The sequence below is a fragment of the Prinia subflava genome, chromosome 3 (assembly GCF_021018805.1).
Source record: "Prinia subflava isolate CZ2003 ecotype Zambia chromosome 3, Cam_Psub_1.2, whole genome shotgun sequence".
NCBI lineage: Eukaryota > Metazoa > Chordata > Aves > Passeriformes > Cisticolidae > Prinia > Prinia subflava.
In genome coordinates this window covers 80,449,510-80,463,066 of record NC_086249.1, presented here as the reverse complement: position 1 = coordinate 80,463,066, position 13,557 = coordinate 80,449,510, and the positions used below count along the sequence as shown (strand labels likewise).

The 13,557-nt window shown below is 41.9% G+C and overlaps 1 protein-coding gene across 9 annotated transcripts in view; it reads right to left on the bottom strand.

The window, feature by feature from the left end:
• Nucleotides 1-13,557, bottom strand: part of LIMS1 (LIM zinc finger domain containing 1) — a 73,046-nt gene that overhangs the window by 7,657 nt on the left and 51,832 nt on the right. For 6 of the 9 annotated variants that reach the window (XM_063392688.1, XM_063392689.1, XM_063392691.1 and 3 more), the window contains exons 2-5: nt 8,547-8,706; nt 3,669-3,735; nt 1,478-1,598; nt 460-609 (exon numbers count right to left, since the gene is read on the bottom strand). In XM_063392688.1, coding sequence (XP_063248758.1) covers nt 460-609; nt 1,478-1,598; nt 3,669-3,735; nt 8,547-8,706 — 498 coding nt within the window. Of the gene's footprint in view, nt 1-459; nt 610-1,477; nt 1,599-3,668; nt 3,736-8,546; nt 8,707-10,907; nt 11,216-13,557 lie in introns of those variants that run through there. The other 3 variants (XM_063392685.1, XM_063392683.1, XM_063392684.1) reach the window with 1 other exon arrangement.

Here is a 13,557-nt window from a genome sequence, read left to right as displayed (position 1 = left end):
GCAGTTTCATGTGCTGCAGTTGCAGATGATGATAAAATGAGATGGGAAAAGGCTTCTAAAAAAGGCAGGCTTTAAAAAGAGAGAACAAAGTTTGGACGCTATTGAACTAAAAAACCCCATAGGCAAGATAGTAATTCAAGCAACAAAAAAGAATCACTTCTCTTCCCCTCCTAGCAGAATACTGAGCTATAATTTCACTACTGTAGAAATGGTATCTGTGTTGATACTTTGTGTTTTGTAAGGTACTGCCTTGTCCTGCAGAGTCTAATCTTTCTTTAGTCCCCAGCAGATCAGCTGCTGTTTGAGCCCCACCAAACCAAAAGCAGTAACACATATCTGGCCACAAGAAGTACAAACCCCACCCCTTTTTGTCAGTTGTACAGGACAAATTTTCCCTTTAAACTGATGAAGCAAATAAACCCAGCATTTTCCTGTTTCCCTTTGCAGAACTCAGGTTACCCGCAGTTTGCACAGTTGAAATGATCAGGATGATAAGGATCATTTTTGAATATGAGTGGCTGTTCATCAATAATGGCATGACACTTCTGGCAAATGTACTTTCCCAGGCCTCTGGCTTTTTCCCTGTTATGGCAAGGACGGCAGAGATGTCTGAAACGGCATAAAAAAAGAGAGGTAAGTTGCTACCAGGTACTAGAGAGCAAAATATAAACCAAAAATCTCTCAGAACCTCATTTCAATCAGCTCTTTTTTCGCGCTTCCTTGCTAAGGCAAACCAAGTTCAAAGCACCAAGATGATTGCCCAAGTTCAGAGCATTTAATTCAAGTTCAAGTTCAAGTTCATTTAATTGTCTGTCACCACAGGAGTATGCTTTCTTCAGCTCAGCTGAGTTAAAGCTGTGTTGAGACACAGAAAATGAAGTTCATAATAGATTCTCATTGATCAATGTTTTACTTTCAAAATCTTAAAAATTTCGATTGGAATTGGGATGAGCACACAGGTCCTACTTCTATAGATAATTCTGTATATTGTATTATTCATAAGAAGGCAATGGCCATATAATCCACTTGTAAAACATTCTTTTGATCCTAGCTGGCAAAAATATCCTACTCTGTAAAGGATCCTACTAAATGTTAAGTAATTAATAGTAAATAAGGTGCCAAACTAGTCCAAAATTGGAGAACCAAGTTGGAAAAAGAAAGTAAACATTTTTATAAGAAAAAAAAAAGACAATGCTTCTGTATCTGAATGTTTTGTCTCTCATTACATATAACAATGACCCCAAAAGGTCACTGGGTAAAGAAAATGTTTGCCATGAAACTTAATATTGAAGTAGGTAAAATGTTAATATTTTAAGATACCCATTCTTGGTTTTGGGATGCACTCTCAGACCTTCTCACAGAAAATACCTCAGTTGCTCCATCCAAGTGGGAAAGCTTCAGGAACCAAAACCTCTCAGTCCCACTATTAGTTCATTTAATTTACAATTAGTTAACAAAAGGAAGGGTGGAGATTTACCTGCCAGCATTCTTGACGAATCCAATATCAGCCAATACTACTTGGCAGATATCACAGCAGAAGCAGTCTGGATGCCAGCTATTGTTCATGGCTTTAATAACACGACCAATAATGAACTCGCCTGTGAGAAACACAACACCAGGACATAAAATACCATACTAGACATAAAAGTAACCCACAAATGAATCACTACAATGACTACAATCATCGTTCCTTTCCTTACCCCAAAATCTGGTAGGACACATTGCTTTCAATATCATAGTTCTGATTCCAAACACTGGAATTTGGGTTTGTTTGTTGTTTTTTATTATGGGTCAGAAGAAAACATCTTTGCAGATGGAAAACCTTCTGCTCTTTACATACAAGTCCTTCTATATGCACACTCCACCCTCTCTCTGCAATAATCCCTTTTTGGTCCAGCAATGGTTTTACTTATTTCTTAAGCTGTTAAGAAATTTATGGAGTACTTTGTATAATAAGGGCTTTCTTGTTTCCTAATCATCTTTCTCCTTCTTTTCTTTGAGAGTATGACAAATTTAACTTGCCATGTACATAGCAGTGGTTCCTACTCCACTAGGACCAAGCCTTGAAGGTATTGTATACTCAAGGCACAACAGAACTGAGCTTGGGTGGCTGTGGACCTCCTGTAAAAATCTCCCATGGAGTCCAAATGCAGGGGTGCAGCGAAGCTGCAGAACAGTCAATCCTACACACACAATGTCTGGCCTACCATAAGGAGTCCTGTCCCATAAAGTATTAAAAAAACAGTGTGAGAACTGGTGTTCTGCATGCACAATATGACTGTACTGCACAGGCAGTGGAGTGATGTCCATCACATGGGACTTGGTTGTTCTCTATGCTGATGGACAGTGTATCCAGGGGCTTTGAACAGTGCAAAATGTGTTGGGAGCTCAGCTTCCCAATGCTGTCAGAGGCTGAGCTCTGGCTCTGGAGAACACCTCCACGAGCTGCCAAAGGGGAGCGATCAGGCAGGGAACTGCTGTGGCTGATACCATCCAGCATGCGACTCTGCAGCATTCCCATGAAGTCTTGGCTTTTCAAGAACAAAATCCGATGGACTCCAGACCTGTCAGGAATGCTCAAGGCCTCATCATTGACAACAGACCCATTTACTTTGTCTGTGTTTATAAAGTATAAGCAGTGGGAAAACTCAGCTCTGGGCAGAACCTTGATAAGGTTTTAAGGGAGCTGGCAGTACCAGGAGAGAGGATAGGAGAAGGTGTAGCTATACCAACTGTGCAGGAGAAATCCTGGAGATAGGCAGCATAGCTCCTCACAAGTTGCCATCAACTCATTTCTTCCTCTTCCCCTGCTTGTTCACATCTGCAGCCTTAAATTCATAGTTCCATAACATCTGCTTCCCTCTCCCCCGGTGTTCCAACTCCTCCCAGCACAAGAGGAAAGGCCTCACTGAGATAAATTAAAGCTTTAGCACCTTGCCAAAGTTGCCAAAGAAACACAAGGGTTTCCACAGCAGTTTACGGAATAGTCAAATAATGACTTCCCATTTCTGGCCCAGCAAAATGTGTCACACACAGGGGAAAAGGAAAATATGCAAGTGATTACAGCGCAGCAGATGCAAAACGTCTGCATCAACAGTGGCAAATAAAAAGCAGCCCTCAGTATCACGTGGGATGGATGTTAAACACTGAAACCTGGAAGGTATTCAGTTCAAAAAAGTCAGTGGGGGCCCAGCTGCCCATCACTTGCTTATAACACTAGATGATGAACATTATCTCAGCTTCTGTGAAGTAGGACAGCACGGGTGGGTTACAAGAGTCAAAGCAGATGACAAAGTCTTGTTGAAGGGTTTCAGCTACATGAAAAGGGACAAACGTCAGCACATAGAGATGTATGGATATAAATAATCAGGAGCCATGAATGGTGTATACAATGAGAAGTTTATGAATGGTCTGTTCATTGGATCACTGGCTCAACAGCTAAATTACTTACTAAAAGAATGCAAATTTTGTTTTTAAATCCTACTGGTTTATGACCTTTGGAAAAAGCAACTCCCCAGTTTCTCTGAAGTCTAGCTCATTCCTGAAGTTCAGATGCTCGGCTGAACATGAGCACCTCCCAGAGAACAGACACAAGGGCAGCACATCTTCCTCCAGTGATACTCCCATTTGTGATCAGTGTAAGTATTTCACCTTAAATTCAAACTTACCACACTGATGGCAGCAAGGAGCAAAAAGCATTTGGAAATCATGTTCACAGTACTTCCTCCCTTCAAACTGCAAATAGAAAATGATCTGAGCATTAGAGGGATAAGGAACATGCTCTTAAATGCTGTAACAGCCTGATGTGTTTCCAGATACAGTTAGGTACTTAAACATGAGGGGATGAAGAAGAAAAAGAACAGACCATGAGCTACATGTGCTAAGCATTACATTCACCCACCTTAATTCACCTACTAGTTAGCATGTAGTGCTAATAGCACACCATTTCTCCAGTACTGCTGAGAGTGTAAGGAATTTTCAGTCACTCATTTACATCACAAGAGACATTGAATTTTGACAGACCACTGCAACTGAAGCAACCAAGCACATTCTGAGCAGGAAATTAGCTAACAAACAGCCTTGGCCAGCAGGAGGGGAAAAACATTTTTCCCAAACCTATTTGATGTCTTCCTCTCTCTACATTTCCTAACAGAATGACCCAGCATACCAGAGGAAGTACATATGGTGGAGGCTGGGGTAGGAAGAACACCCAGGAGCAGAAATCTTTCCAATTTATGGAGCAGCTCAGCAAAAACATGAAGGGAAATAAGCCCTTTTCTTGATGATGCTTATTTCATAGAATTGTAAAATCATTTAGGCTGGGAGAGACCCTTAAGATAATCAAGTCCAAATATTAAGAAGCAAAGTTCACTACATCGATCAAATTAATTTGATTTTAAGGGATTTGAATTTTATCACAGCTTAGTTCAGCTACAGTTCAAGCTCTCATTGAAAAAAAACCCCATACAGGATAAAAAGATTCAACAGCACTGCATTAGTAGCTTAGCCAATGAATATGTAAAAACACGTAGGCAAATATGTGCTGAAATGAAGGGAAATGTTTAGATACCTTCAGGCACCATTATTATTAGACACAAATGCCAATGAGCAGGTCAAAACCACACAGACAATATTAGGTATGCTATAAAATGTTTGGATTTGAATGTCTCAGTTTAAACAGTGGAACAAGGAGGACAGCAGGAAACCTCACTCCTTTCTTTTTACTGGGTCTAAGACAAAATCAAGTGAATAGCATTAAATGCAACCCACAAAGCAAGGTTTTGTGCATGGACAGAAAATACAGAAATGTGTTTCAAGATTACCTGTTGTATAATATGAAATGACAAGGATCGAATACAATATAAATATAATAAATACTCTTTCAACTGGCAGGATGAGGATCTAATAAAACATTTCACTAGATATTTATGGTTAGAAAATTCCTGTGCCCAATCTGAATTGCACCTGTTAGGAACAGAAAGACATTAACTCAGTACAGACCTTTTCAGAAGTCTCTGCCAGAAATTTATCAAGTGCTAGCCCAGTGTAATACTCTAAAACAGATTACTTTTTACTTTTGGCTTTTTAAGGAATAATAATTAGGAGGTACAGGGCTATTACTTTCTCAAGAAGCAATGGAAATTACTGGTTCATTGTGAATTGTGCTTGCTTCCTGCAGGATAAAATCCTTTTCAAACTGAAAAAAACCCGACAGTTTCCTGTTCTGTGTAAACAGGTGGTCCAATGGGGGATGCTTAGGTTTGCTTGAATTTCAAAGCCACCACATGTTGATCTGACCAGACCAAACAGGTTTTCTTCCCCTCTTATTTGCATCAGGCAGGTTGATTTCCATCCAGTCTTGTTTATACTTTCAACCTCTCTGCTCCTTTGCTCTGCCCTTTGTGGATGACCCAGCAGTTATTATCAGAGAAAACCTTGAGCTTCTGTAACAAATCTTACAGTACATAGTGTAAAAGCAAGGTCATTTCACTGCTGTATGCTGAAGGTCCATGAGGTAAATGGCTCTGCAGAAAACATCTCACTTTGAAATAACCTCCAGCTTACTTGCATGCTTTTAGCTAACTTAAGTGGAAAGTCATGCACAAAAACTGAGACTTCAAAGATTGTTTTTCTAAGGAAGCTTTTGGTAAAAACCATTTTAAGAAAACACTCTAGGTACAACTGGAATAGAAACAAACATGACCATCTGTTCTGCCATTAGTTCAAGACAGTGCACTGCTACCTGTAGAGAAATGCTGCAACAGCAGCTCTAGGGAATACACACCTTCAAGGTGGTGGAGTACAAGCAGACCAGAATTGCTACCACTTCACACCTAACAGCAAAGAATGGAGTTTGGTAACCCTACAGTTTGGTACTGGAATGTGATCGTGCTAATTTTTGTTTAGAATGAGTGCATAAAAAAACTTGCTAAAATGATGTTACTGAGCAAACTGGAACACCAATCTAATATACCATACCCACAGTTTCTGTGCAACATTGGACACGCAGCTCTCAGGAATCCAAACTATCATTTGTAACACAGGCTCAAGAGGACATCCACAAAGCCCCTGCTATGCTGTGCAGACTCTAAGCAGTGGATGGGCACCATTTGTGCCTGTGAGTGACCCGGCTCCAGGGCCGGACCACAGTGAGCTGTGCTGATCGGGGTGCTTGCAAGGCAGCCCAGAGATAAGTCCTGCAGCACAGGAGGCCTGACCAGTTCCACCCCCACCCGTGGAACACAGCGTGAAGGCTTATCACGGCAGCGTTTGACAGAAAGTGTGATAAGCAGCTTAATGACTAACTGGGGGAACCCTGCAAGGCTTGCAATAGGCAGGGGAACAATATTTGTCTTCCTAATTGCTAAGAGCTGGAAATCATTTCCAAGAAGAACTAGCTTAGCTAAACCAGGTACAGAATAAACACAAGTTCATGCTGGGCAACCAACAATGCCTGTGTTTACCCACGGGAACCTGCTCAGAAAAACACATTACCTCCAAACACATTCATCTTCTCAAAGACTGCATTAAGCCAGTCTGAGGAAAATGTCCTTTCTGCCCATCTTCTCCAGTCACTGTTTTTCTTGACAGTCACACAGATTATCTCAAGTCCTGTGAGCGCTATCAGCCATTTTTGAGCACTCATGAACCTAAGCCTGTCTTCTACCTGCTCAGGGCTTTCCTCCCTCTCACAGAATGGGTCAGGTTAGAGGTGGGGTCATCTGGTCAAACCTCCCTGCTCAAGCAAGGTCATCCGAGAACACACTGCACAGAATTGCATCCAGATGATTCTTGAATATCTCCAGTGAGGGAGACCTCACAATCTCTCTGGGCAACTTGTACCAGTGCACAGTAAAGAAGCTCATGAATATGAGTGTTTGGAAGGTAGCAGTAGGAAGCCAAATGTCTGCATCCATTACATTTAAGCACCACAGGATACTTGCCTCTGCCACTGAGATTCAGGTATGGCCACCCTTGAGCAACAGAGAGACTGCAACACTCCTGGACTAGGTCCAAAAGTAGGACTTTCTTTCTGCTGTAGTCTCTCCTAGAAGATACAGGTTGCCTAGAGCATAATTTCCCAGATTTTTTTCTTTAAGGACCATTCAACTTTCTGAAAGAGGTCCCTGGAATGTCTCGCTGTTTTTTGAGTCAGAAAAAAGAATTGATAGAGTATTCATTATTTAGAGAAAATACGTTTTATTGGTTAAAGACAAATTTATTAACATAGTTACAAATATTTTAGTTTTGAACGTTTGTATTGCTTTACATTTCCTCAGGTCTTAACATGTCAGGATGGACTCTACTGAGTCAGCTCAGTATATATTCACAATTGTAATGCAACTTGTTAAGTATCTAGGGGGGGTGTTCTTTTGTTTCCATTTAATTAATTCTGCCTTGCAGCTCACCTTTTGATGTCTTATGGAACACTAGAGGCTGAGTTATTACAATTTGTGTAACACTATCCCGAGAGCCTTTTGATCCTCAAAAAAGGTGAGAAAAAGCAAATCCCCAGGAATCCCCTTAGCCAGTCTCTTTTGCAATCCACACTCCTCCCTCAGCCTCTCCTCATCACCACATAACATGCCTCTGTAAAATTAGAAATGCTTCTGTGGAAGATAAACAATTGTGCTCCTGCCAAAGGATGACACCTGTATGTGAGGGCACAGAATTACTCCTTTTACACTCTGCTCATTTTCCTTTCCACATCATATGACACAAATCCTGTAACTGCTACCCTAAGATGGACTGTAAGCTACTCGAACAGGGCCTTATCTCTCTGACAGTAATTCCCTGTCTCACACTATCCATTGTTCCCTATACCAATCACTTTGTGTTTTATGAAACCAGTCTAGAGCTTTCACTAAAGCCACTTTGTGCTGAGCCACATTCTGAATTCCCATGGTAGGGGAACGTAAAAGAAAATGAAACCTATACCAAAATACTCTCCTAAGCTGAGGCAAATCAACATGGAGCTGAAAATTTGAGTAAGATCAGGTTTTAACCCCTGAAAGTGTGTTAAGAACTGATAATTTCGAATGCTCTGGACTGTTAAACTTAAAGAGTTGATCTTACACTGGCACTGTCTGGTTTGAATCACAGAAGGCTCACATACAGATCATCTCTTTTCCAGTGCCAAACTGGACTCACTCAATTCAGCAACACCTCCTGTGGACCACAATATGCTGGGATTTCCCTCTATATTACTTTCTCCTCTAAGAAGTATGTTTTCTCTGTATTTCTGGTATGATACATCAGATTCACAAATTTCAGGGAAAAAAATTGCACTGAGAAAAAAAATCTCCAGGAGTTTTTCTCTCAGTGCTAATAACATTAAGGTCCACGATTGAAGGAGGTTATTGATGCCCTCCAAATTAGCACAGAAATGCTTCTGGTTTTTTCTCCCTTTAGCGGGCATACTCTTTCAGAGCCCAGATTCTCCCATGGGACTTCCTAAGCTATCCCCTGCCTGTAGCTACTTCAGCCATGGGAATGAAGGCTCAAGAGGGGGCATGGGGACAGGAGGGGCCCTCTGCCATGCTCACCTCATAGAAGAGCCCTTCAGGGAACTGCTGGAAGCACTGGGCACAGACGAAGCACTGCTCGTGGTACAGCTCCCCATTGCTGTTGACGATCTTCTCGGCGGGGGCAAAGCCCCCCCTGCAGCGCTCGCAGATGGCGTTTGCAAGCGCGTTCGCCATGTTGCTGTCAAAAAAAAAGAAACAGAAAATTAACCTAAACAGACAACAGCACTTTCCCCCCTGACACGCCAGGCCAAACTGCATCAGTCTAAGGCTAAGCTGCTCAACACAAGTTTTGCAATGAACTTCATGGTTTGTGGCCTCTCCTCAAAAATAAAACTACCACTTCTCCCTGCTCGCTAACGCTTTAGAAATAAAATCCCTGTGATGTGCTCTAATTAATTAAAAACCCCAAACAGAAACTTAACTACAAACACATTTATAGCCTTTTTATGATGAAAAAAGACAGGTAATCCAAAATAATATAAAAATCATGAAATACATTAAAATTACTGAAAACAAGGCAAATATTAATAATTGAGGACTGGCATCACATAGGAAAACATAAATTATTTATTCTAAACCAATTCCTAATTCTAAAGTAATATATATAACAGCATTAGTTTAGAGCCCTAAATAAACAATGTGAAAGTGTGCAGATCTAGTCTGGCAGATATTCATGAAAAATAGAGTAGTTAAATAAATATCCTTTATACGAGTTCTGCATAGTTTGAAGTCATTTTACAAATTTAGTTTGAAGTCATGGGATTTTGGATTGGTTTGTTAGGGTTTATCTCAGGGAGCTCAGCTCATCATGTGCCAGCTCATAGCCCACTCCAGGGCCAAGGGGGAGGGTGAGAATGCTCTGGCTGCCCCACTGCGACCCACACACAGGCCAACACGAGCTGGCAAACCCATGCCAGGGATGTAAAGAAATACTGAAACAGCAACACTGGTTGCTTCTCAAAGGCACAGGACCAAAAAAGTGGTAGTGAGTAGCTGTCTACATCTGAGGGGAGACAGTATAGCTTTGTTTCAATTAATTAAGGCCAGCAAAAGGCTCTTTTGATTTTTCCTTTGCAAACATTTTGTCACTCATATCTAGACTCTCAAAGCTCTGCCTTTCAGAATCACCCCTCTATCCTAATACCATGTGGTAGCAGAGAGCAAATATAGGGCAATGGTCTAATTTTATTATAATTTCAGGTCAGCTGACAAAACCACTGAATCAGAACGTATCCAGAAGGTTATTAGACAAGTGACATTATTTGAACCACATGTGCATGCATGCACACATTTTGATACAGCTATGATGCTGTACCTGTAAGTGCAGAGCCTGCAGTCCTCTGCAAGATGTCAAGCCTTTCTTCTTAACTTTCCAAGTGGATAAGACCTCTGGGCTCCCACCATGTTCACTGGGAATTGAATTCATTCCTTGCACACCATCCAAGAGAGCAAGCAAACACCTAGCACGTGGTTCAAAATGGAATGTGTTTTATCTATTTCTCACAGAAGAGTCCTACACAAGGTCACATCTGACATGTTATTATTAGCTGGCACTTTTTTCTCTCTCTCTCTCTTCATCTTTGCAGATGAGGAAAACAGTGACTGCAATCCAAATATCCACTGCCCTCACAGTTAAATAAGTGTGCAAATGTCAGATGAAGACCAGACGCAGGACAGTCTAACCTATACATAACAGACAGATCTATGGATAAACTGCAGTGACTATATATATAAACTGTGATCAACTATAAAGATCCCCAATGGTCTTCATGAACTGTGTATACTTTCTGTAGGGCAAAACCTCAGTCAATTTCCCCATCCTCCTTATCAATCCAAATGAAGAATAATCATAAGAGAAACTGGGAACTTTCATCATCACTTCAATAGTGCTCAAGCACTAAGGATGTTAGAGCACTGCTGTACCTAAAGCATAATCCAAGCAAAAACATGAAACAAAGTTCAAAACCAAGTAAAAACAAAGCTTCCCTCTTCAGGAAAAAGTGCTTCACTTTGATACACATCATATATGTAAAACTAGTGAAGTATGTAATACTTCTGCATTAATGAAGCGGTTTATCCATTTGCCCAGAATAACTGGCAAACAACCTGAAGGCAGAGGGACTACTTTACAAATTCCAACACCATTTTTACTGCTGATAAAAATTTCTGATGCAATTAATGATGAAATTTAAAGAAACAATTCAAATTTTAGTTGACAATTCCAATTGGCAATGTTTCAAGCAGAACAGTGGCAAAGGCTGGATGAGAGAACAGCTTGCACAGCCTGAGCCCCAGATCTCAGATAATACAATACATTATGTACAATACACCAGTAATGTCACTGCAGTTACACCCCGAAGCTGAACAGAATGAACTTACAATCTTGCATAAAAGTCACAAAACTCTTTGTAGAGTTTTATTTCACTGTGCCTACGTTGCAGTTTTGACACTGGTTTCTCGTCTTCATTTCTTGCAGAGTTGTGAGCATCAGGAGCGACCTTGTACACAAGCTCTTGATCCTCTGGGATGGGGTACGGCTGAGCTCTGCGCTGGAAGTCCATCCTGCTCTGATTGCTTTCCCGGGAGTATCTATTCTATGCTTATACTGCAAAGAAGCTGCAGGCAAAGTCTGCAAGACAATATGCTGGACTTCCCCTTGTTCCAGCGAAGTGATTTACTTTCACAGCTCCGTGTCATGTAGCTGGAGCAACTCAGCACCCTGCTAGAGCTTCAAGTTAAAAGTTCAGCAGCAGGGCTGTGAGCCTGTCACGCTGAGATTTACTGAGGCTGGCTGTGCACAGAGGAGAACACTCCCCTGCCAGGCCCTCATGTAAACTCGGATGCTGGAAAGGGTCCTCGCTGCTGCCTGCTGACAGAAGCTGCCCAGGAGAGCTGTGGTCTGAGCAAATACGTTCACCACCAAACTTGTCTGCAGCTCCTTTCTGCTGAGTGCGTGGGAAGGCAGAGTCCAACAATATTTTATCATGGGCAAAACAGCAGTGGAAAGCAGGCAGAGAAGACTCCTGTCTCCAGGTAAATATTGCTTTAATGCTATAGTGTGTTAATTACATTGTAAAAATCGCCTTTAGTGCTCCACTTGTGTCCTCAAAGTCATGTGTTGAATGTATCTATAGGTGTCTTTCCTCTTGTCAGTACTTCAGACAAGGGGTAGGTACAGGCAGATAATTTGATTTCTGTTATGTTTCTCAGGCCATTAACAAAACTGACAGGCATGCCATAATGGACAATATATGAAGGAGGAAAATCAAAGCTTTATTTCCAGTGATGTGCTGCATTTAGAATAATTACCCAATGCAAGAACACTAACTGAAGTAAGATCTGCAGCTAATAATTCCACCCCTTCCCCAAGCTCTCTGTATTTGAAGCACAATGCATGTGGCAGATGTGGGATACTTGGCTTCCTGCATTTTCTAACTGCAGAAAAGGAAGGCTTTTGGAAAGCCCTCCTGAGTAACAAAATTTTGTGTTGAACTGTCTCAGCCTTGTTGGCAATCCCTTGAACTGCAGAACTGCATGCACTTTGTGCTCATGACACATAGCACACTGGGGAAGAATCTGCTAGTCTGTGAGGGGGCATGAGGAAGCAGAGGATGACAAGAAGGAGATGAGTAACAGGAACAAATAGAGAAACTAGAACTAGAAGATCAGAGAATGACAGAATCATTTAGGTTGGAAAAGACCTCAAGACCACTGAGTCCAACCATTAAACTAATACTGCCATATTCACCATTAAACCATGTCCCCAAGTGCCACACCTACAGATCTTTTAAACCTGTAGGGATGGTGACTCCAGTGTTTGACAACATTTCCATGAAAAAAATTGTCCCGATCTCCAATCTAAACCTCCTGTGAGGCCAATTTCCTCTTGTCCTGTCACAGGATATGACACAAGGTCCAGTCAAGGCTACAGTTTCTTAATATACCTGTACCTTCCTAGGATATACCGCAGAGGGTCTGGTTGATGATGGTTTTTGGCCCTTTATCTCACCAGCAGCTTGGGACAGCTTGCTCAGCAAGCGTACAGCAGCCCACACACCACTGTCCATGCAGGCCTGAGCTTGCACGCAGCCACCTTCCCACAGCTCAGCCAACACAGTCCTACTGCTGCTTCTGCTGACAAATTTGTGGAATGGGTTTGGTCAGTGTCTTGCCTTCACTTACCCTCAACAAGGAGCAAGCCCCTAGGCAAGCTATTTCCCTGCTTATTTGCCTGTCCGTAGGTGTGATTATTCACCCTATGCCAGAGCTACCAGGAGTCACAAGCTCTAACAGGCTAAGGAGGCTGCACCCTCACCACTGACACAGCCTGGCTGCAGCTCAAGCCCTATTTTTATCTGCCATGGGGCAAGCTCCAGATGAAGCAATGCTCAGATTGTAGCCCTAGGCCACAAGGATCTTGCCAGAGCACCACTGCAGTCCCGGAACAAAGGGTTTCTGCATTCTCTGGAGCATGAGTGATTAAAATGAGCCGTGTCTGCCAACAGACATGCAGTAATAGTGACGCCAGTTCTTCTTCTTTCTCTTGCTTCCCAACACTTTCTGCACAGGTCAATGCTGAACTTCTGTGGGTATAAAAAACTTCAGCAAGACTGACTGCAGTAGAGTAAAAATGCTGATTCAACCAGGATTAGTGCAGGTGAACAAAGCCACTAAGATAAGAAACAGCAAGTCAGCCTATCTCTTCCTCTTATTACTATTTTTTCAACAATTTCCCAACTCTTTTCCTGTATTTTGCCCCAGATCACAGACAATTCTCCTGGGAAGATGCTGCTGTAACTCAAAAGTGCCCTGTAGAGTCTTTCTCCTGGTGGACTACTACAATTCTTGCAGTGACCTAAAATCCACATGTGACCCATGTGGCTGGAAGCCACTTCTACTGCCTCATGTCCTCTTTGGTCAACAAGAAAACATTTGTTTGCTTCTTCAGCTTGCTGCTGTGCAATCTTCTGCATGGCTGTAGCAAAGCAAGTAGTACAGGGAGTTAGTACAGTGAGATGTCCATCCAAAA